The sequence below is a fragment of the Meriones unguiculatus genome, chromosome 10, assembly GCF_030254825.1.
Source record: "Meriones unguiculatus strain TT.TT164.6M chromosome 10, Bangor_MerUng_6.1, whole genome shotgun sequence".
NCBI classification, from domain to species: domain Eukaryota; kingdom Metazoa; phylum Chordata; class Mammalia; order Rodentia; family Muridae; genus Meriones; species Meriones unguiculatus.
The window spans coordinates 47758936-47784043 of NC_083358.1; the positions used below are offsets into that span (position 1 = coordinate 47758936).

General features: G+C 37.7%; 1 protein-coding gene across 10 annotated transcripts in view; it reads left to right on the top strand.

The window, feature by feature from the left end:
* Lrrc7 (leucine rich repeat containing 7) overlaps nt 1–25108 on the top strand; it is a 688618-nt gene that overhangs the window by 208919 nt on the left and 454591 nt on the right. The window contains exon 3 of one of the 10 annotated variants that reach the window (XM_060392423.1): nt 17374–17449. The exons of the other annotated variants lie outside the window; for them this stretch is intronic. Coding sequence (XP_060248406.1) covers nt 17449 — 1 coding nt within the window. The 5' untranslated portion in view covers nt 17374–17448. The remainder of the gene's footprint in view (nt 1–17373; nt 17450–25108) is intronic. 10 annotated transcript variants of the gene reach the window in all.

Consider the following 25108-nt stretch of genomic DNA (forward strand, 5'->3'; position numbering starts at 1 on the left):
AGAGAAGCAAAGGCCTCTAAGAGTACCAGTCCACCCTAGCACCTTAGTTCACAATAGGACTAAGAGCATCCTTTCCCACTGAGACCAGACAAGGAGCCCAGCTAGGGCAAAGGGATCCAAAGGCAGACAACATTCTTAATCCCTCTTAAAGAGTTCTACTAAGGACCAAGCCTTCAAATATGTGGACCTATTGGCCTGTTCTCTTTCAAACTACCACAGCCATGGTCCATCCTTCTTGGCTGAAAATGTCACAAGAAAAAGTCATTAACTTTTAAAACTCAAAGAGAAAGAATATAATTTAGAAAGCATTTGAAAGTCTATTGGTAAATTATAGAATTATCAAATTGATTAAATTTTCTTGAGTTGGACTCGGGACAAATGAGACTTCATTTCTTCCTCTATAAAATATGAAATATGTCACTATGTCACCATGACCTTTGCTCTGAATTTTTAATGTTCTAGAATGGCTTTTTGCCTAGGAAAAATCTCAAGGCTAATGGAAACTTCAATTTTACAGAAGTTTAAAATTTTTAAATTAAACCTAGTTTTTAAAGTATTTTTCTTAAAATTAAACACGGAAAAATATTGTGCTTATAAATCTGTCAAAGTTAAATAAACACTTCAAGACTTATTTATAGACTTTGTTCCTTTTTAAGGGTATTTTATTTTATTCATACCTGTAATTCTTCATTTTCTTGCTTTTATTTATTTATTGTGCATTTCAAGCTCTGGTGTAATAATAATAATTAAAAAAACTTCTCAGTGACTGAAATAACTCCTATATCTAATCAATTATATATCTGTGAGGTATAGAGAGCCCAAGCTCTCTTAAACATTATGAACTATTACTAATCCTCAGAATAGAATTGTTCTGTATATTCCTATTAAAATCATAATAGAGTAATTTTTTCCCAGTTCATTGGAATTTTGTGTCCTCATTTCCGAATATGTCAAATTCTTTTGAATGTTATTATTACATTCATACCATTCATTCATTTTTCTTATGTTAAACCATAAGTTATCCCCAGAATTTATTTTTCTTGATAATTTCGGTTTTTAATTTGCAAATTTTCCAGAACCTGGAAGACACTTTTCACCGTCCTTACACGACTGGGTATACACGAGTTTAACACCTCAGTATCTAGACAAAGTGTATTTTCCAGGACCATGACACACTGACTCAGAATGGCCCCATCTCAGATCCACCTGTGTACCATAATCATCTTTTAAAAGTGGAATCCAGAGCTGGGGCTTGCCATGGATAGAAAGAGCACCAGTGGATTGTATTAGGTTCTTCTGGTTTCTATTGGTTTGTTCTCCATTAGCTGAAGTGAATGACTTACCTAGAAAATACCATAAAGACAGGTGCAACCCTCCCATCAAGAGAAGAAGGATAGCACAGAGAAATGCATCAAATACTTTCATCTGAAAAAAGGGTCTCATGTAGCCCAGACTTTCCTTGAACTCACTATACAGCTGAGGATGACTGAACTTTTGATCCTCCTCCCACCACTATACAAGTTTTGGAACTAAAAGGATTAGCCACAATAACTGGATGGTGTAGTGCTAATGAGCAAACCCAAAGCTTTGCACACTGTGCCAGCTCCCCACTTACAGAGATATTTTATATCTCGGGCATCAAATACTGTCATAATAGGTGCTGCACATTCTTATCCTGTCACCACTCAAGAATGGTCACATCCTGACTTAATTCTTGAGTGACTACCATCTAGGACTCAGACTAAGGTCTTCTATGTCAGCTAATTTTGTTGCATGGCCTAATACTAAATTATTTCCCTGTTTTTATCAAGGTGTGTTGTTGCATGGGTTTTTAATATTTACTATTGGTTTATCTTCTAGTAAAGCTTGCTGTTAATCTTGAACAGCTGTATAACCAAATCACCACACAGAGTCTGGGTTTTTAGTTAACCTAGAACACAATGCTGGGCAATATTTACTCTCTCCTAAACCTCCAAGCCCTCAGTTTCCTAACATTTAGATTCCACACATTATACTTGCTTTTTGTGAAATCTTAGGTCTGGGTCATGCTCCATGTCCTCCAAGATCTCTCCTCCAGCTCTGCTCTCCTTGCTCTCCCCTCGCGCCCTCTCCTCCCACTCATCTCCTGCCTTCTGGCTCCTCCCCTCTTTCCTGTCCTCTGTGACTCCTCCCTGCTCAACATTTTGTCTAGTTGATTTATTTTGTCCTGTTTACACAAGAGTTGAGACAGGATGCTTAGAATGAGGATCACAGTTTGATATCCGGATTGAAACCAGAGAGCTGGGGGTGGGGTGCGGGAGAAATCAGTATTTGAATGAACAAAGGTAAGGTGTATACATTAAAAAAAAAAAAAAATTATACCAACATTGTGTGATCAAGCTAATGACTCTATCTTGAAGTTATAATGAAGACCTGAAATGAAATCATCCCTGTACCCTGAGCAACATGAGAGATACCATATTGTGCTATTTTCCTGTTCCTGTCTTCATCTTTCTTTTCTTCTTTTTATTGTTTATTATTATTAGTTAAATTTTATTAACTCTGTATCCCAGCTGCATCCCGTTCCCTTATTCCCTCCCAATACCACCCTCCCTCCCTCAGCTTCTCCCTGCCCCTTTCCAAGTCCATGGATTGGGAAGGACCTCCTCCCCTTTCTTCTGGCCCTGTTTTATCAGGTATCTTTAGGTCTGGCTACAAAGTCCTCCTCTGTGGCCTAGCAGAACTGCTCCTCCCTTGGGGGTGGGGAGTCAAAGAGCCTGCCATTGAGTTTCTGTCAGAGATAGTCCCTGTTTCCCTTATTATGGGAAACCAATTGGTTATTGAGCTACCACGAGCTTCGTCTGAGTAAAGGTTCTAGGTTATATCCATACATGGTCCTTGGTTGGAGAAACAGTTTCAGAAAAAAAAAAAAAAAAAAAAAAAAAAAAAACAACCCTGTGCCTGTGCCCAGATATATTTGGTCCTTGTGGGGCTCTTATCCTTTCCCCATCACACTAGCTCCCCTTCTGCTGAAGGTTTGGTTATGAGTCTCAGTATCTGTTTTGAAATGCTGTTTGGTAGGGTCTTTCAGATGCCTTCTGGGGTAGACTCCTGTCATACGTCCTATGCACATCTCATTTGTCTTTCTGAGTGAGGATTGATCATCTTACCTCCTGTCAGCTTTTTTGTTTAGCTCCTTTAGGTGTATAGACTTCATTATGTTTATCATTTCTTGTAGGTGTATATAAGGGGTAAATACCATATTTGTCTTTCTCATTCTGGGATACTTCACTCAGAATGATCTTTTCTAGATCCCACCATTTGCCTGCAAATTTCATAATTTTCTCATTTTTGATTGCTGAGTAGTATTCTATTGTGTAAAAATACCACACTTTCTGTATCCATTCCTCCATTGACGGGCATCTGGGTTGTTTCCGGGATTTGGCTATTACAAAAAAGGTGCTACAAACATGGTTGAGCAAATGTCGTTGTTGTATACTTGAGCAAGTTTTGGGTATATACCTAGCAGTGGTATATCTGGGTCTTGAGGAAGTGTTATTCCTAATTGTCTGAGTAATCGCCAGATTGACTTCCAAATTGGTTGTACCAGTTTACATTCCCACCAGCAGTGGAGGAGGGTTCCCCTTTCTCCACAACCACTCCAGCATATGTTGTCACTTGATTTTGTCATCTTGGCCATTCTGATGGGTATAAGGTAAAATCTCAGGGTCGTTTTGATTTGCATTTCCCTAATGGCTAATGAATTTGAGCATTTCTTTAAGTATTTCTCTGCCATTCGATATTCCTCTACTGAGAATTCTCTGTTTAGCTCTTTTCCCCATTTTTTAATTGGATTCCTTGGTTTGTTACTTTTCAGCTTCTTTAGTTCTTTATATATACTGGATATTAGCACTCTGTCAGATAAAGGGTTGGAGAAGATTCTTTCTCAATCTGTAGGTAGTCGTTTTGTTTTGATGACGGTGTCCTTTGCTTTACAAAAGCTTTTCAGCTTCATGAGGTCCCATTTATTGATTGTTGTTCTTAGAGCCTGTGCTGTTGGTGTTCTGTTCAGGAAGTTGTCTCCTGTGCCAATGACTTCTAGGCTGTTCCCCACTTTTTTTTTCTAACTGATTTAGAGTATCTGGTTTTATGTTGAGGTCTTTGATCCACTTGGACTTTAGTTTTGTGCAGGGTGATAAATATGGATCTATTTTCATTTTTCTGCATGTAGACATCCAGTTGGACCAGCACCATTTGTTGAAAATGCTGGTTTTTTTTTTTCCATTGAATGGATTTGGCTGCTTTCTCAAAAATCAAGTATTCATAGGTGTGTGGGTTTATTTCTGGGTCTTCTATGCGGTTCCATTGATCCTCCTTTCTGTTTCTATGCCAATACCATGCAGTTTTTATTACTATTGCTCTGTAGTACAGTTTGGGATCGGGGATAGAGATACCTCCAGATGATCTGTTGTTGTACAGGATCATTTTGGAGATTCTGGTTTTTTTGTTTCTCCATATGAAGCTGAGAATCTTTTTTTTCAGTCTGTAAAGAATTGAGTTGGTATTTTGATGGGAACTGTGTTGAATCTGTAGATTGCTTTTGGCAGAATGGCCATTTTCTCAATGTTAATCCTTCCAATCCATGAGCACGGGAGATCTTTCCATCTTCTGATATCTTCTTCAATTTCTTTCTTCAGAGACTTGAAGTTTTTCTCAAACAGGTCTTTCACTTGCTTGGTTAGTGTCACCCGGAGGTACTTTATGTGTTTAGTGGCTATTGTGAAGGGTGTCGTTTCCCTTATTTCTTTCTCAGGCCTGTGTCTTTGGTATATAGGAGGTCTTCTGATTTTTTTGAGTTGATTTTTATCCTGCCACTTTGCTGAAGGTGTTTATCAGCTGGAGGAGTTCTCTGGTTAAATTTTTGGGGTCGCTCATGTATACTATCATATCATCTGCGAATAGTGACACTTTGACCCCTTCCTTTCCTATTGGTATCCTCTTGATCTCTTTTGTTCTCTTATTGCTCTGGATAGGACTATGTTGAAGAAGTATGGAGAGAGTGGGCAGCCTTGTCTTGTCCCTGATTTCAGTGGGATTGATTTACTTTTCTCTCCATTGAGTTTGATGTTGGCTATAGGCTTGCTGTATAATGCCTTTACTATGTTTAGCTATGTGCCTTGTATCCCTGATCTCTCCAAGACTTTAAATATGAATGGGTGTTGGACTTTGTCAAATGCTTTTTTGGCATCTAAGGAGATGATCATGTGGTTTTTCTCTTTCAGTTTGTTTATGTGGTGGATTACATTGATGGATTTCCATTTATTGAACCACCCTTGCATGCCTGGGATGCAGCCTACTTGGTAATGGTGGATGATATCTTTGGTGTGTTCTTGGATTCGGTTTGCAAGTATTTTATTGAGATTTTGCATCAATGTTCATTAGAGAGATAGGTCTGAAGTTCTCTTTTTTTTAAATTATTATTTTTATTATTATTATTTTTTTATCAGTTACATTTTATTAACTCTGTATCCCAGCCGTGTCCCTATCCCTCATTCCCTCCCAGTCCCTCCCTCCCTCCCTCATCTCCACAGTGCCCCTTTCCAAGTCCACTGATAGGGGGGACCTCCTCCCCATTCATCTGATCCTGTTTTATCAGGTATCTTCAGGACTGGCTGCAAAGCCCTCCTCTGTGGCCTAACAGGACTGCTCCTCCCTTCGCAGGTGGGGAGACCAAAGAGCCCACTCCCGACCCGCGGAGGTAGTGACGAAAAATAACAATACAGGACTCTTTCGAGGCCCTGAAGTTCTCTTTTTTTGTTGGGTCTTTTTGTGGTTTAGGTATCAAGGTGACTGTGCCTTCATAGAATGAATTTGGTAATGTACCTTCTGTTTCTATTTTGTGGAATAGTTTGGAGATAATTGGAGTTAGCACTTCTTTGAAGGTCTTGTAAAATTCTGCACTGAATCCATCCAGCCCAGGACTTTTTTAGGAAGGGAGACTGTTGATGACTGCTTCTATTTCCTTGAGGGAAATAGGACTATTCAATCTTTCTACCTGATCTTGACTTAATTTTGGTAAATTGAATCTATCAAGAAAATTGTCCATTTCTTTTAGATTTTCAAATTTTGTGGCATATATGCTTTTGTAGTACAACCTAATGATTGTTTGGATTTCCTCAGTGTCTGTAGTTATGTCCCCCTTTTCGTTTCTGATTTTGCTGATTTGGATAGTTTCTCTCTGCCTTTTGGTTAGTTTGGCTAAAGGTTTGTCTATCTTGTTGATTATTTTCAAAGAGCCAGCTCTTGGTTTCATTGATTCTTTAAATAGTTTTATTTGTCTCTAGTTGATTGATTTTTGCCCTGAGTTTGATTATTTCCAGCCATCTGCTCCTTTTAGGTGCATTTTGCTTCTTTTTTCTCTTGGGCTTTCAGTTGGGCCATTAAGTTGCTTGTATGAGATGTCACAAATTTTTTCTTGAAGGCATTTAGTGCCTTAAAGAATTTTCCTCTGATCACTACTTTCATTGTGTCCCATAAATTAGTGTATGTTGTACCTTCATTTTCATTGAATTCTAGGAAGTCTTTAATTTCTTTCTTTATTTCTTCTTTAACTCAGCTATCATTGAGCAGCAAGTTGTTCAGTCTCCATGTGCTTGTAGGCTTTTTTTCTAATTCCATTGTTGTTGATGTCTAGCTTTATTCCATGGTGGTCAGATAGAATACAGGGGTTTATTTCAAACTTCTTGTATCTGTTTAGGCTTGCTTTGTGACCAACTATATGGTCTGTTTTGGAAAAGGTTCCATGAGGTGCTGAAAAGAAGGTATACTTTTTTGCATTTGGGTGGAAAGTTCTGCAGATGTCTATTAGGTCCATTTGCTTTAGAATCTGTAAGTGACTTTATTTCCTTATTAGCTTTCTGTCTAGATGATCTGTCCCTTGGTGAAAGTGGGCTGTTGAAGTCTCCCACTATTAAGGTGTTGGGATCGATGTGTGATTTAAGTGTTAGTAATGTTTCATTTATGAATGTAGGCGCTCTTGTATTTAGGGCATAGATGTTCAGAATTGTGATGTCCTCTTGGTGGATTTTCTCTTTGATAAGAATGTAGTGTCCCTCATCTTTTTTGATTAATTTTGGTTGAAAGTCTATTTTATTAGATATTAGGATAGCTACCCCAGCTTGTTTTCTGGGTCCATTTGCTTGAAAGACGTTTTTCCAGCCCTTTACTCTTAGGTAGTGTTTAATCTTTGTTGCAGAGGTGCATTTCTTGGATGCAGCAGAATGTTGGATCCTGTTTCTGCACCCATTCTATTAGTCTGTATCTTTTTATTGGCAAGTTGATTCCATTGATGTTGATAGATAATAATGACCAATAAATGTTAGTTTCTTTTGTATTGGAGTCAGTGGTCTTATTGTGTTTCATTGCTTGATTTCTTTTCATTTTTGTTGGGATATTATCTGTATGCCATGTTTTCTTCGGTGAACTTGTTTTCATTGGATTGGAGTTTTCCTTCTAGTATCTTCTGTAGGGCTGGCTTGCTGTGTAAATATTGCATAAATTTTTGTTTTGTCATGGAATATTTTGTTTTCTCTGTCTATGTTGATTGAAAGCTTTGCAGGTTATAGTAGTCTGGGTTGACATTTGTGATCTCTTAGAGTCTCCATGGCACTTGCCCAGGTGTTTCTGGCTTTCATGGTTTCTGATGAGAAGTCCAGTGTGATTCTGATAGGTCTACCTTCATATACTACTTGGCCTTTTTCCCTTGCTGCTTTTAATATCTTTTCTTTGTTCTGTAGATTTAGTGTTTTGACTATGATGTGATGTGATGTGTTTCTTTTCTTGTCTAGTGTATTTGGTGTTCTGTAGGCCACTTGTATATTTGTGGACATCTCTTTCTTTAAGTTGGGAAAATTTTCTTCTATGATTTTCTTGAAAATATTTTCTGGACCTTGGAGCCTGGAGTCTTGTTTTTCGTCAATTCCTATTATTCTTAGATTTTCTCTTTTCATGGCATCTTTGATTTCTTGGATATTTTGTGTTTGGGACATTTCTGATCTGACTTTTTCTTTGAGAGAAGTATCAATTTCTTCAGTGTATCTTCAGCTCCAGAGATTCTCTCTTCCATCTCTTGTATTCTGTTGGTGATGCTTACCTTTGTGGTTCCTGATCTTTTCTCCAAGTTCTTCAGCTCAAAAGTTTTCTTAGTTTGTGTTTTCTTTATTGACTCTAATTCTGTTTTCATGCCTTGCACCATTTCCTTCATCTGTTTGAATGTGGATTCCTGTCCCTCTATGATGTTCTCTATTTTTTTTTGTTCATTTCCTTTCTACATGCCACTAATTTTAACTCTACTTATGCTTCTATTTGTTTGACTATGTTTGCCTGTGTGTTTCTTTAAATATTTTGTCTATTTCTTCTTTCTTTACCTCCAATTGACTGGCCAAGTCTTTGAAAGATTTGTTCATTTCATCTTTTACTGACTGAATTTGCATGGTTATTGTTCTGAGAGGGTTGTTTGTTTCCTCTGTATGAGCCTCAAGTAGTTAGGTAAGCATAGCTTTAAAGTCATTTTCCTGTGCTTCTGCTGAATTGGAGTATCCATCAATTTTGGGGGTTGCTGGTAAAGTCATGATGTCCTGATTTATGTTGGAAGTGTTCTTTCGCCTACCCCTGGCCATTGGCTTATCTGAAACCTTCCCTGTTTGTTTTTGGGTTCTGCAGTTCAGACTGGTATTGTCTCTTTCTGGTGTCTGGAGATTTCTTCAAGAAGCTGAGAGAGGTTCCGTGTCCTCAGCACACTAGCTAAACCTGTGGGAGAAAAGTACACAGGCGCAAACAGGGCAAATGCAGCCATGTGTGTGTGTGTGTGTGTGTGTGTCTGTTTGTGTGTGTGTGTTTCTGTATGTGTGTGTGTGTGTGTTTGTGTGTGCGTGTGTTTGTGTATGTTTGTGTGTGTGCATGGAAGTGTGTCTCGGGGGACAGAGTGATAGATAATGTTGAAACCTTGAGTGTGTGGGAGGGGCTCTGCACTGTATATGTAGCAGGCGCTAGTGGTCATGGTGCAATTTCTGTCATTAACTGCCTTAACTTCTCAATTGGACCCACAGAGCAGGGGCTTCAATGTCCCAAGTGACCCTCTGTTTCCCCAAGTGGGTATGTGGGTGGGAGGTGTTCGATGCCTGGCTTCTGTTTTATAAGGACCCTGGATCTGGGGCTCTGCAGATTCTCAAGGGTGCATTCACTCTCAGGCAGGTCACTTGGCAGGGGTCGGGATATCTGGGCTCTCTGCTTTCTGGTTTGGCCCTGCTTGTTTGATGTGCTCTGCCAGCTCAGTGCTGCTGCCACTGCCAGGTTAGGAGGTCCTGCTGCAGCTGGAGATCTCAAGGTGGTCACATCAGTAGGGATAGGAGTAAGCAGGCTCTCTGTTCTCTGGTTTGGCCCTGGTTGGTCTTAAGCTGGAGGACTGATGTGCCCTGCCAGCTCAGTGCTGCTCCGCTGCCAGGTTAGGAAGTCCTGCTGTATCTGGAGACTGGGTTGCCAGTCCAGATGCTTTCTGATAAGTCCTGGGGCTCTCCAAGCTTGGGAGGCCCAGTGCCTGGTGTGCCTAGCTTGTATGGCGTTTCTGCCTGGTTTGGGTGAGTATAGAGCATATTCTCTGTCCCATTGGGGTTGCGCGGGCTGTACCATCGATGATTGTGTTCCTGCGGAGCCAGTATGGTGGCTAGCAGACCCGGGACCTTGGGAGGATGGTGCCACTGTGCAGGTCTAGGACTCTAAGACCAGTACCACTGGCAGTTGCCCCTAAAGTGCTAGGAGCTTCGCCTTAGCCACTGCAGACCCCAGGCAGTTAGGTCTGTGCTGAGAAAGATGAGTCTGCTGTTCCGAGGAGGGAGGTCTGGGAGAGGGGAGTGCCAGAGGAAATCAAAGGCTCCTTTCTCTCCTTCTCCAAACAAGTCCCCAGGTGACCCGAGACCAAAGTTTTCACCTCCTGCGATGTTCCCTGTTGTTTAGAAAGCCTCACCGTTGTTTTCCTGGGTTCAGAGGTCCTTCCACTCACCAACTCAGATGTTCAGCTCTTCCACAGCTCAGAAGCTGTGTGTGCTAGTTGCCATCTTGGCTCCGCCCCTTCATCCTTATTTTCATTTTGCATCTATAACTGGGTCATTTGTCTTCAGGTCCAGCCACCTAAAACAAGGTAGCTGGTCTCTATATAAATAAAAGGAAATGAATTGCCATGACTATGGCACTTTGTATGCCCTGTCTTTTGTCTTTAGAAACAGACTGCAGCAGTTTCTAGTGTTCTTACTAACCCACATTGATCTAGAAATCACATTTACCCCCATGCACACTTTTCACTTTCACATCTATTTTGAGAAAATAGATCATACTGTTTCCCACTATTAAACTCATTGTTAACAATAAGCAGTCTGCAAGTTATTTTATCATACAGTTTTTGGCAGCATTTCATTTGTCCTGTAATGTGTTTGTTCAGTATTTTTTCATAAAGATGCAAAAAAATGTTACCTCCCAGATTATGGAAGGATTTGAAAGTCAGGCAGAGATATTTAAATTTAATGACACAGGAAATAGTAAATAATTGAGCTTTCTGAGGCAGGAAATAGAAAACTGGCATTGTGTCATTATCACAGTAGGGTACAATGTATAGGATTTCATATCAAATCATCATGAACTGGAATCCTGTCATTGAGAATGGGACTTTATGTTCCCACCCATTAAAGAAGATCTCACTTCCTCTTCTCTGGAAGTCTCACCCATACATTGATTTGACAAACATCAGCTTCCCTCTTTTGTAAGAGATGTTAGCAGACAAAACAACCTCAACTATGTTATAATCAATCTGATCACAAAATTAGAAGCTTTGAAAGAAAAAGAGCAAGTTCATCATGAACAATTTGGGGGGAAAAAGTTTCCAAAGGAAAGAAAAAAAAAACAGCAACAATGAATTCTGGTAAGAGACATTTAAAAGGAATTGGTGACAATGAGAAATAGGTGAGAAGAGTGAATGTGGTTGAGGATGACTTTCACTTCCCACCCCTACCTAGACCAAAAACATCCAAAGTGTTTCTCCCTGTCTCCTCGGAAAACAGCCCCAGCTTCTCAGAGTAGAACATTTCTTCCACCCATTATTTCCTTGATTTTCTTGATTATTTTGCTCTTTATATTTGTGTTAGCTGAGACACTTACCCAAATAATTTATTCTTCAAATTTGGCCCCAGTCAGAGTCTGTTTCTAGAGAAATTAACCTGAAAAGAACCATTTGTATTCACTTGAGATGAAATCCAAACAAAAAACCTTCTCAGAAATGTTTCTTCCCTTTTTATCACCCTTGTCTCTCCTGATACCTAGACCAAGATGTTTGCTGTCAGCTCTAAGTTATAGCTGTAGTCTGTCTCTTTTTTAAAATTTTTATTAATTACACTTTATTCACTTTGATTCTCCCCTGTAGCTCCTTCTCTCCCAATCCTGCCCTCTTCACACATGCCCCTCCCCAAGTCCACTGATAGAGGAGGTCTTTCTTTCCTTCCTTCTGATCCTAGTCTATTAGGTCTCATCAGAAGTGGCTGCATTGTTCGTCTTTAACTATGACTTTAACTACCAACATCCAAGACTGTTCTGTAACCTCGTGATGGCTTTCTAAAACAATTTCAGCAAATATCTTGGTCTAGGAGCATGCAACACATTACTGAGATGTCAATCAGAAGCCCTCCACATCCCCTAGCATGTGCCAGGTGCCCCCTTCTGGTATTGTATAGTACCAAGGCTGTACTATATCACATTATATCTCAGATTATATTTAAGTGTGCTTTATCTCTATCCCTCCAGTCTTTTGTGGGGTGTGCTAATATTGCACCATGAACTCCTAGTCTCTTATAATGAATCCTTTTTCCCATCTCTATGGACAGATCCTTCTCCACACTTGATTGCTCCAACCAGATTTTGCCAGTTCAGTGTTAAAATGCTTGATTTCATGCTTCTGGGGAAATCTCCCACTCTGGTTTTACAAGTGCTTAACATCAGTTATAATGAGTTTTATGAGCATACTGGTGACCTTTAAAATGTAGCTGGTTTTCACTTTTTGAGAAATGAACCAACAGTGGATCTTTCAAATTTCTTTTGCTCCTGTAATTCACCCTTAAAATTCTCTTTGCCATAACACTTGCTGGCTAAAATGCTTGTTGAATTTCTGTGCTGTATAGTCTTTGTACTTTATCATCTCCTACAATATTATCTGCATTAAATAGTCAATGGCAATTAGTAATCATGTCACAATCCTAAGAAGGCACTGACTATGACATTAACTTAAAGCTTTCAGACAAATCAATACTTTCATCAACGCATGCTTGACATTTAAAGTTCTCTGGACTTTTCAGTTAACCATCCTTTAATGTTAATGGTCCTCAATGTTAAACTTTACAATTGTCAGACCCCCTCTACCCTATAGATTTCAAAAATGATTTTAATGATTGCCTCTATGTTTGCAATGAAGAACGGTATTTAAGTAAAGCGCTACTGATGGCAGATTGTAGGACTTGGTATCCAGGTCTGGCCTATTTCCCTACACTCACACTAAAGCCTGTGGCAATGCGTGTTAAATATTGCAGTCAGTCCAGACTCTCAGATTAGAAGTGTAACTGAACAAGGCTTTGCCCCTGGGAAATCATGTTCTAAATAGGAACTTGTGCCCAGAGGATTTCTAACATGTGCTTTCTGCTTTTGAGTAGTTTGTCAGAGACACAGTTCAAACTTCCGGCAATTGCTGACTGGAAGGCCACTCCGGGAACAATTTTGATTTCTACAATGTTAACTAAGAAATCAAAAACTAGAATTGCCACAAAAAAGAATTATAACCCAAAGCAAGGAGCCTTTTGAAAGGTTTTCAAACAATACATCCTTATATAACCCCTCTCAAGAAGTCTTTGAAATGCACAGGCATGCAGCCAAGTATACCCTTCACCAACCAGGACTGAGAGAGCATTAGAAAATTCCATCACTTTTACACCTTAGAGCATTTTATTTTATTTAAAAGAAGGAACCTACTGATGCTGGTATGCTGGACTCTCTTATAACATAGAGGTGTTTTTGTTTGTGGTTACTGTTTTTTGTTTGTTTGTTTGTTTGTTTGTTTGTTTTGAAATGTCAATATCCTACTAATCACATGAACCATTATAAGCTTCCCATTCTGGTAGAGACCAGAATAAGCAAACCTGCCCAGATTTTTAAATCCTTCAGGATTCAAACACATATTCTTATAAATTTAGCAACATGTTCCTTTCAGCATAGCAAATAGTAAGTGGACCTGAGTATAAGCAAACATTTTTTTTTTATCTTAAAACGGACAACAAGCTAGGAGTTTGTATTTGTAACCCCAGATCTTGAAAGGGCTAGGGATTCAAGCAAAATGATTATCATCTGTTAGATGCCAGCTGGATCTATGTGAGAGACCCTAAGAAAGGCAGAAGGGCTACCAAGAATGAAATATATCACCTATGCATAGCAGAATGATGTATTTTTTCTTCTTTATAAAATTTATTTATTTATTATTAATTATAATTTATTCACTTTGTGTCCCAGCTGTCACCCCCTTTCAAGTCTCCTCCCAATCTAACTCTTCCTCCCTCCCTCATCTTCTCCCATGCCCCTCCCTAAGCCCACCCATAGGGAAGGTGCTCCTCCTCTTCCCTCTGACCCTGGCCTATCAGGTCTCAACAGGACTGGCTGCATTGTCTTTCTCTGTGGCCTGGTAAGGCTGCTCCCTCCAGAGGGGAGGTGATCACAGCACCAACCACTGATTTCATGTCAGACAGTCCCTGTTCCCATTACTAGGGAACCCACTGGGACACTGAGCTGCCATGGGCTACATCTGTGCAGGGGTTCTAGGTTATCTCCATGCATGGTCCTTGGTTGAAGTATCAGTCTCAGAAAATACCCTGGGCCCAGATTTTTTGGTCCTGTTGCTCTCCTTGTGGAGTTCCTGCCCCCTCCAGGTCTTTCTATCTCCCTGTTCTTTCATTTGCTCAACCATGTTCAGAAGCCTTATTCATAATAGCCAGAATCTGTAAACAACCCAGCTGTCCCTCAACTAAGGAATGAATACAGAAATCATGGTACATTTACACAATGGAATACTAATCAGCAATTAAAAACAAGGAAATCATGACATTTTCAGGCAAATGGTAGAACTAGAAAAGATCACCCTGAATAAGCTATCCCAGAAGCAGAAAGACACACATGGCATATACTCACTTATAAGTGGATCTTAGGTATATAATATAGGATAAACATACTAAAATCTGTACACCCAAAAAAGAAGAAGAGCAAGAAGGAGGACCCTGTGTAAGATGATCAATCCTCATTCAAAAGGGTAAACATGATTGACATTGGAAGGGATAGAAAACGGAATAGAATAGGAACTTACCACAGAGGACCTCTGAAAGACTCCACCCATCATGGTATCAAAGCAGATGCTGAGACACATAACCAAACTTTGGGCAGAGTGCAGGGAATATTATGACTAAATGATGTATTTTGACACAATTTTATTTGTCATAATTAGATAACAATGAGTAATTAGAGTTTAACAACTTATTAAATGAAAACAGACAGTGAAGTTCAAATATTGTTGTTATTTTGTAGCTGACTCATATTTTCTAGTTGGAATACCTAAGCTGTATTAAATCTTTAGTTGATTGTAGAAGGGCCATTCCAGTACTTTTAGTTATGTTCCTGCTCACTGCAGTTAAATCTTGCTTATTAAAACTTGACATGTTTAAAATCTGCATGAGATCTAGTATAAAACTAAAACTCATCAAAAAGTCTTCAGTTCTAGGGAATAAATGAAATTATAAAATGCTAAATCAGCATTTTACTCCCCCCCAAAAGCATTCACACTACAAGATCTTAGTCATAATAGTTGATGCTATGTATATTACATTTTACTGTAGGAGCTTTACTGGAACACACCACTCACCAATCTTGCTAGTTCCTAGGACTGTTTGCTTTGTTTCATTGTCAAGCCCAATGGTCAGGTAACATCTTCATAGCAATATTTTTTTAATTTACAAAATGGAAAATTTATACAGAAGTTTGTTATAAAAAGGAGTCACAGCCTTTCATAAGGTACCTTGCTTCCTAACAGTGTAAGTCAGCTTTCTGTTACTGGGACAAAATACCTGATATTATCAACTTTTTCGGGAAAAGCTTATCTGGGCTGTTAGTTTCACTACTTTCAGCTCATAACAGTTGACTGTGTTGTTTGAGTTCTGTTGTGAGACCAAATATTGTGATAAGAAGCTTGATGAAGCAAAGCTGTTTGTTTTATGAAAGCAAGGAAGCAAGAGGAAAGTGAGCCAGATTGAGAGAATCCCTTCAACTTCCAAGTGGCCTAATTTGCCTCAACTGTACCCTACATGTGAAAAGTTCTTTCACCTCCGTATTGATTGGTGACCAAGCTTTTAACACATGGCTCTTGAAAGACAGACTAGATCCAACTAGATCCAAACAACAGTAGCAACCTTCCTTCTCCCCAGGAGAAGATGGTCCATAAATACACACAGCTTCTCTGAGACTCTGCTCCCCTTTTAGGAGATAAATATATTGAGAAGCTTTCCCAGAAAGCCGTGATACCTTTTTAGAAGAAGTCCTCATGAAAACAAACTTAAATAAAAAAATAGCCAATGTATGAAGTGCTTACAGCCCTATATGGTTTTAAGTAGAACTCTGAGAGTAGATCATGGAAAGCAGTTCAGAGACAGTGGCAGTTTGTTTGATGTCACAGATGTAAATCTGATAATAGGAGGCATGGAAAGTTTGAAGGACCAAAGGACCCATGGAAGATGCACTTTCAAACCAAAGATACCCAAGAAAGGAAGCTCATGACCTGAACTTTAAGGTAAATTGTGAAAACTCACCTGCAGATATCTGAAGAGCAAGAGAAAAATACACAGTGGTTGAATAGGGAGAATAAAGGGCCTTTCTTCATATCTGTGTAGGAAAAAACCTGCAGCTGAGTCAGTATTTGTGTGTCCTGACAGAAATCTGATTTTTTTTATCCTCTGACACAACAACAATTCTATAAAGATGTTAAACCACAGCAACTCTAACTTTTCTATCATCTTTTCTTGCTGTTGTTGTTTGTGTTTATTTCTTACAGATACATTGTACTTTAATTTAACAATACATATGTAATCAGAAAATTACTTGAGCCTAAACACATCAGTTGATAAACTTTTTTTCATCAAAGACTGAGTATTTCAAACAAATAATTGTACCAGTTAAATGAACATAATCTTCATTGTTTTAATTGTTATTTATCCATTGTCACTATGTTTTTAATTTTCCAAAACATCCTTCAGAGTTCTCCCTGGAGACTAGCCCTTAGTGCCTAAGTTCTTCTCAACACAGTTGGCATAATTAAATACATCTTGAATATTACCTTCATCTCTTCACCCCACTTCTGAAAGATTTGATTAGAATATTAACTAAGTGAAAGTAACAATAGAAGCTTTTGGAACTCCATAAAGCTCTCTAGCCCTGTTTAAATATACTTGGACTAATACTTCCCAGTTCTATAGTAAGTTATGGATATGTATAATCTAGATAATTTAATAATTTCCTAGAATAAGCTATAGATGGAAAAACTTAATATAGCATAGTCAAATGAATACTTTTAAAGTACATTATTTTCATTTCTCACATCAACCATAGATAGGACACATGCTGAAGTCAAATCCTTATGCAAAATGAAAGTATATGACATCATTCACCCTATAGACACTACTCTTTAAATTTTAATTATTGCAAGTACATAGGAATATGCTAGGGTCAAGGTTGTTTTTTTTTTTTTTTTTTAATTGTCAATGATACATTGAGGACATGAGCCACGGCCACTTTTGCATGGGAACTGATCACATCAAACCAGACTATTTCATTTCAAGATAACTGAAAATTATTATTTCACTGTAGTTGTGAAAACAAAGAATTTCATTGAAATGGAATTGTTGGAAGCTCCTCTGATCTGTAAAAAACAAATTACATATTTTCCAAGGAATTACATTTTTATAATTTTCAAAATAAAGAAAAGAGTACTTTGTATCCATCATTCAGTCAGTGGAACATTAAAGCATCAAAAAGAGTGTTATGGTAAATGAAGTCTTCTCACAATCATGAAGTGTCACTTTGAAAGCAGAGATTCTGTCACACATTGAATTTGCACAGCCATGAGCTAATGTTTGAATGGTATTTGGAGAATGACGCTGATAGGAAATTCAGCAACTGACAGAACATTCTGTTCTTGCTTACTGTGTTCATTTAGATGCATTTGTTAATTTATAAGTACAGTTAATTAAAATTGTTTAAATTTTCTTTTTTTTTAAGGAGCCCGCTACATGAAAAGAATGCAAGTCAAAGTGCCCACAGCCTAGAAGTCTTCAGAGACAGGAGTGACTAGCAAGTAGATACTGTGATACTTCCTCTGCTTAAGTGTACAGGGTTCAGTTACGTTCTGGGGATTTGACTTTATGCTGACCAAATATGTTTGCAACTTTAAAGAGATGCTTAACAATATTTGCACTAAGCTCTACGACACCACAAAAAAATAATAATTAGGAAGAATAATATCCATCGTGGGTTTCTGGAAGTAATAATGAAATTATTTTTTTAACATAAATGCAAGATTAAGTACCGTGTCTCCCACCAGGCTTTACCTTTATATTTACAATTCAACACTTACTCAGTCATAGAAAAAGTAAATGAATCCCAATTTCTGATGACATATTCAACCATGGTACAAATGTATTAATTCCTGCCATAAACCATAGGATGAAATTATTTTGTACTCATGCATTTAATTTGAAGGTTATATTTCAAAGCATTGAGATATTATGAAATAAAGCCAAGGCACATGGGCAGTAGCTGTGAATTTACCAGCAAACCCTGACATTTGCAAAAGATAAAATCAGAGATTCAGTGACAAAAAGATGAAATGTGTGGATGAGTAGATTGAAAAGAAGGGAGCTCCACAGGGAGAAAAGAATAAATAAGATTAACTGACTTGGCAAGAGAAATTTTTGAAAATCTCTTCGCTTCGTGTTAAAGTAGTCAAAGTTGATGCTCCTCTAATTCATCTTGAAGATTATAATAAAATCACATGTTCAGGCCATAGTATTTTAGAAAGTGCATACATTTAATATTTTAAAGTAGATTTGTAAGTACAAACTATATGTGTTAATATTTCACATATATACATAAACACATAAACATTTCAGTATAAAAATTAGTGCTGTAAGTTCTTAAGTCTTAAAATAAGGGCAATAGTCAGTATTAATATGGTTGTAATATATTTTCTAACAAGAGTGTACAAGAATTATGGTTTTCACAGTTAAATTTTTTAAATTATGCATAAGTGTTTCTATGTTTAAAATTCTATGGGAAGAGACAGTTCTATGATAGAAACTATAAAAAATATATAAGTTGTATTTGAGTTGCTTGGCAATACAGATTGCTAAAATGAAGAGAAGTATCCTCCTGTGAAATTTTTATGAATGAAAAATTACAGATGATAAACATTTTATACATAAAGTTTATCAAATATTTATACAGTTGAGACTACACAATTTGAGAGGAAGCATACTTAACAATAACTAAGTGAAGATAAAAATTTTATAATGTAAATTATTTGCCTTAAAGGCATTTACTAACACATGTAGAAATTTTATGATTGGCTGGCATAAAAAATACCTTCTACAGTTTGAGAAAAAGTAAGGAATGCCTTCAAAATTCAGTCTTTTTTATAATTCCCTGAGCAACCTTCATACTTAAGGAGGAAAAATGGTGAAAGTATGCATATAAATAATTTTGTGTACATATCAAGAAATAATTCAAGAAGTCCATTATTTTTAGAAGGCATTAAGGAAACTAAAAGCAGAATTGTTCTTTAAATAAGGGGAAAATAGGAGGAGGCAGATGCAACTGGAGTGGGTATGGGGCAAACAACCAGGAAGCTGGCACTTGAAAGAAACCAGGTGTAAGTAATAGAAGTCCAAACTAAAGAGGTGGTAACAAGAAGGGAAGACCTTAATTTGAAAGAAACATCTTTTGCATGTAGTCACAGATCTGTGTGTGATCATATGTGCATCTTCCCAAGATTAATCCAGACAGATCCCACCATGGAAATGGGGGTGGGTGATCATGAAGTCCCAACCACTAACTGAAGACCTTGGCAATTGATAGCTGCTGATATAGGGAAGGTCAGTTTTCTTTAAGGTTTCGACTCCTGGTCGGTTGACCTTGCTTGGCCTACCTTGCTTATTTCAAGAACACATACCTGGGCAGTACAAACTGGATTTGATGAATTAAAACAAAAACAAAAACAAAACAGGGACATGAAAAGAAAAGACACAAAGTTGGATAGGAAGAAAAAGGATGGCACATCTAGAGGAGATTAGGAAGGACATGAAGACAATCAAAATAGACTGTATGGATCAGATTAATGGGGAGGAGGTTCCCCCTACCAGTGGACTTGGAAAGGGGCACGGTGGAGATGAGGGAGGGAGGGAGGGACTGGGAGGGAATGAGGGATCGGGACACGGCTGGGATACAGAGTTAATAAAATGTAACTGATAAGAAAAAATACAACATTTTGAAATTAAAAAAAAAAAAAGATGTTCAGGGATAACAATAGAGCAGAAACTGAGGGGATAGCCAACCAATGCCTGGTCCAAACTGAGAGAGCTAACTCAGGACACTATTAATAATACTCTGCTATGCTTGCAGATGGGAGCCTAGCATAGCTGTCCTCTGGGAGGCTCCACCCAGCAGCCAATAGAAACAAGTGCTGTGCTTCTCAGCCAAACATTGGGCAGAGTGCAGGAAGCTTTGTGGAAGAGTGCATAGGGGGGAGAGGAAGGATAGAAGGACCTGAAGGGGACAGGAACATCATAAGAAGACCAACAGTGCTAACTACCCTGGGTCCAGGGTGGAGCTTGTGGAGACAGAAGCATCAATGAAGGACCATGCACTAGCTGAACTTAGGTCCCTTACGATTGAGATGTAAAGTGAATAAATTAATTAATTAAGAAAAAAAAAAGAAATTCTCAACCAGTCCTGATGAGACCTGATAGGCTAGAGTCAAATAGAAGGGGAGAAAGACCTCCTCTGTCAGTGGACTATGGGAAGGGAATGGGGGGAAAAGAAGGAGGGAGGGTGTGTTTGGGACGAGACAAGGAAGAGGGCCACAGCCAGGATACAAATTGAATAAATTGTAATGAATGATAATAATAATAAACTAAGAAAAAATAGACTATATGAAATTCTCAAAGAACTATGGAAAATGGGGATGGTGTGGGCTCACTCCAGACTCCACAATAACTTTGGATTGATTAACTGTTACCTAGAACATTAAAAGAAGAAGGTTGGGTAGGGAGCTAACTTCCAATGGAGGCTGTTACCATGGTAACTGTGTTTAGGAAGGTGAAGTCTCCTGCCTCTAAACTCAGTAAGCTGAGGATGACCACAGTGGAGAGCTTGTTGGAGTCAGACCTATGGACTGAATTACCCAGATTGAGATTATGGTTGAAGCCACAAGAACTTAACAAGGCAAAGGACTTGTTACTAAGTGAAAGGTGAGCATTACCTAAATGCATTTCTGAGGCACAAGATTCAGTCATCAGGATTCTGTTTCAAAAAAATGAATCATAAAATAAGAGTAAACTGAAACCAAGGAAGTAGCAAAGTCGCTAATGTTCAAAGCTCCTGAAAGTTCTTGGGAAGGATGACAGGCAGAAAATGACTCATGCCTGCAATTAGTCATTAACTCAGATGGGTAAGTAAGCCAATCCCACACTAAGAAAAAGTTGGTCTATGAATCTAATATGGCTCCTTTGTGATCTTGTTCTTCCTGTTGGGACAATTGGGAGATTGTTCAGATTTACTATGGCAAAGTCCAGTTTTAAATTCACATTTTCTTATTTGTTGAATTTATATTTTCAATTTAAACCTTGTTTGTTCTGTTTCTACTTCTTCTGGCTGCACCATGTAGGCATCTTTTCTAGGTCGAATCAGTGCAGAATGGATAAAATTATTTTTGATTTTGTTTAGATAAAGATGACTCATCTTTTTTCTTTCTTTTTCAGATGAAAGTAAAAATACCATATATATATATATATATGGTATATAAAATACCATATATATATATATTAGGTTATGCTAACAATCTGGGCTCACTGTAAAAATTTTAAGCAATACATTAAAGTGCTATAAAGAATATATAAATCATGTACAAAGCACCCAGATAGCCAGAATGAAGTTTTACATGACGTACTCAGTGAATACTTCACAAAATGTGCCTTTCATCATTAATAAAAAAATTTGCTTTAAAATCAATTTTTTTTGTCCTTTGAAATATTGGGAGCTTTCTTTTAGTTAACATCTGTGTGTGTGTGTGTGTGTGTGTGTGTGTGTGTGTGTGTGTGTGTGTGTTTCAACCCTCTTGTTCTTGTTTTCCATGCACACTGTCTAGTCTGGCAATGTTGACCTTCCTTAGAATATGTAGATAATTCACCCTTGTTTAATTGCTAAGGCAGCTTTGTATTTACCATGTTGTTTCTCATTTTCTCTTTACCCTACAGGTGTGAATTCCCTTTTCCCTCCCTTATTACTTTCCTTGGGATTGTTTGTCAATTTGATACTTCTTGTTATTTCTTTTCTTTTTCTGTGTCAACCTATTGACATAGTCTTTCACTTGTTGCAGTTTAACTGAGTGAATTTTGGCAATTCTCTGATAGTGATAGAATTTTGAGAGACACTCCATCTTCTGCTGCATCAAGACCCATTTCCTGATGATCAGTTCATCCTCACACCATTGCCATAGTCTATCTATAGTCATCAGTTATTTATCCTTTCTGTTGCTCTTCATTTCTTCCTGCATAACTGTATCTCAGATGTCTTTTTATGCCTGATGGAATTTCCCTAGCATTCCAAAAATACATTTTCTGGTTTTATTTCCCTTGAAAATGTTACACTTTGTCTTTCCTTGTGAATTTGTATTTACAGGCTATATGATTTGAGCCCTTTAAAACATGATTCTATAGTGCGCCAGCTTCCATGTGGTAAATATTAATATTGCTTTGGTAATAAATATTAATTTGGTAGTAAATAATAATATTGCTTTTACTGTATTTTTCTTTTATTGTATAAATGATTTTTTATTAATTACATTTCACTTTGTATCCTCCCATAACCCCTCCTCCTCCCTTCCTAATCCTACCTTCCCTTTACCTTCTTCACACATGCCCCTCCCAAAGTCCACTGATAGGGGAGGTCCCCCTCTCCTTCCTTCTGATCTTAGTCTATCAGATCTCATCAAGAGTGGCTGCATTGTCATTTTCTGTGGCCTGGTAAGGCTGTTCCCCCTCAGGGGGGAGGTGATCAAAGAGCAGGCCAATCAGTTCATGTCAGAGGCAATTCCTCTTCCCATTACTATGGAACCCACTTGGACACTGAACTGCCATGGGCTACATCTGTGCCGAGGTTCTAGGTTATCTCCATGTATGGTACTTGGTTGGAGTATGAGTCTCAGGAAAGACCCATACTCAGATTTTTTGGTTCTGTTGCTCTCCTTGTGGAGTTCCTGTCCTCTCCAGATCTTACTATTTCCCGCTTCTTTCATAAGATTCCATGCAATTCAGCCATACGGAATTAAATTTTGTAATTTTCTAGAAAATGGATATAACTGGAGATCATCACATTAAACTAAATATAAATACAATTACCTTATATGTGTATTGATGAGCACCTATGCTGATTTCATAACTCAGCTGTAATAGCAGGGTAATAAAAAATGATGAGCAAAATGGACTGCATCATGTTGATGTGTACCCAGAGGTGGTGAAGCTGAGTCATGTGGAAGTTCTACTTTAAAAATTTTTAGAAACCTCCATTCTGGTTTCCATCATGGACAGACTAATACAACAAGACTGTATGAAAGTTGCCTTTTCCCTCCTTTCTCACTAGCTTTGCTGTAAACTTTTTTCTGATAGCCATTCTGACTGGGATGAGTGGAATATTAATGAATTTTATTGCACTTTTAATCGTATTTTCTTGATGGAAAAGTTTATTTAATATCTTTTATGTGTTAACAGGCATTTGAAGCCCATTTTCGGAGAGCTGTCTGCCTCCCATTTTATTGCTCCATTTGTAATTGAATTCTTTAGGTTTGGGAGTATTTGGTTGTTTTCTCTATTCTAGATGTTAATCCTGTGTTAGATATAGAGTTGACAATGACTTTCTCCCATTCTCGAAGCTCTATCTTCACTTGGTTGTTTTCTTTGAAATGTAGATTTTTAATTCCATGTGATCTCATTTGTCAATTCTTATTACCATTTTCTGAACTATGGAGTCCTTCACAGAAAGTCCTTGAGTATATCTGTATCTTGAGTGGTGTTTCTGTTTTCTCTAACAATATCAGAGTTTCAGGTGAAACCTTAGATTATTCTTTTGTTTATTTTCAATTAACTTTTATACAGGGTGAGAGAGAGAATTCTACTCATTTATGTGTAGTCATCTCTTTGCCTACACTATTGTTGAAGATATCTTTTCTCTAATGTTTGATTTCTGGATCTTTGTAAAAATGATTTGACTATAGCTTTCACTTTAGTTTGACTCTGGTCCTTGTTTATTCTTTCATCTCTATGTCTGTTTTGTGGCATTGACATCCTGCTCTTTGGCTCTGTATTCAAATCAGATATCAAGGTGCCTGGAGCAGGGTTCTTTTTACTGAAGGTGACATTGGCTACATGGGCTCTTTTGAACTTTCCCAGGAATTTTAATTTTTTTCTTTTTTTCTTTTTTTTTTTGTGAAGGGTGTCATTGGAATTTTGTGGGAATTGCATTGCATCTGTAAAACATAACTATTTCTTGGTCTCAAGTTATTTATATTCTCTTGAGCTATTTTTAGTTAAGAATTGTCTAGGAAATTACCATGTTTTTTCCAATTTTTTAGTTAATTTGAATTTAGGCTTTCAAAGTATAAGTTAAAAATCCTTTAAATTTCATCTGTGTCTGCTATAACATTTCCTTTTTCTCTCTCATTTTTTTTTCAAAGTGGTTAATTTGACCAACATTTAGCAAATCTTATTTGTCTTTTAGAAGAACTGAGTCATGTTCTTCTAAATAGATTCGCTTCATTGCATCTATTCATTTCCATTTTGCTGATGCCTTCCCTGCTGTTTAGTAGTTCTTTCCATCTACTGAGTGTGGATCAGCTTGTTCTTACTTTCTTGAGATCTTGTAGTGCTTCAGTAAGTTAATTATATTTATTTGATGTTTTAATGCAAGCATTTATAGATTTAGACTGCTCCTTGGAGCTACTTTGTGTCTGACAGGTTCTGGTGTCTTATATTCTCATTTTCATACAACTGTAGGAAGTTTTAAACTGCTGATTTATTTCATGACATGTCCATCTCTCTGTCACATGTTATTCCATCTCTATGAGTTTGTGTGTTCTATGCTTTCTCCTGCTGTTGATTTTTTTAGTTTTACTCTTCTGTAATCAGATAGAGTAAAAAGACCATTTCAGTTGTCTTGTGTTAGGTAAGAACTGCTCCATGTTCTAAAATATGGTTTATATTTAAAGAAAGATCCATGAGCTGCTGAGGAGAATTTGTTTATTCTGCAGTGTGTGGGTGGAATGCCTGTGACATCCATTTGATTATAATGGCAGTTAGCGCAGGTGTGTCTTTGCTGCTTTTTTTTCTGTATGTTCTGTCTAGTTGTGAAAGTGGGTTGCTGAAGTCACCCACTATTATTATGCTGTGGTGAACTTGTACCGTTATATACAGTAGTGTTTCTTTTATGAAATTGAATGTGCCAGTACCATGTTGTTTTTACAAAGATCTGATTATAATGTCTCTAGAATTGTTCTTTTTGCTCAGGATTGTTTATCAATGTGGAGTCTTTCATGGTTCCATATGAATTTTAGAATAATTTTATTTTTTTCTGTTCTGTGAAGAATGAGCTGGGGATTTTGATTTGGATTACATTGAATATATAGCTCTTAATAAAATAGTCATTTTCACAATTGGATATGCTGATGTCTAATGTATTATCTGCTTCA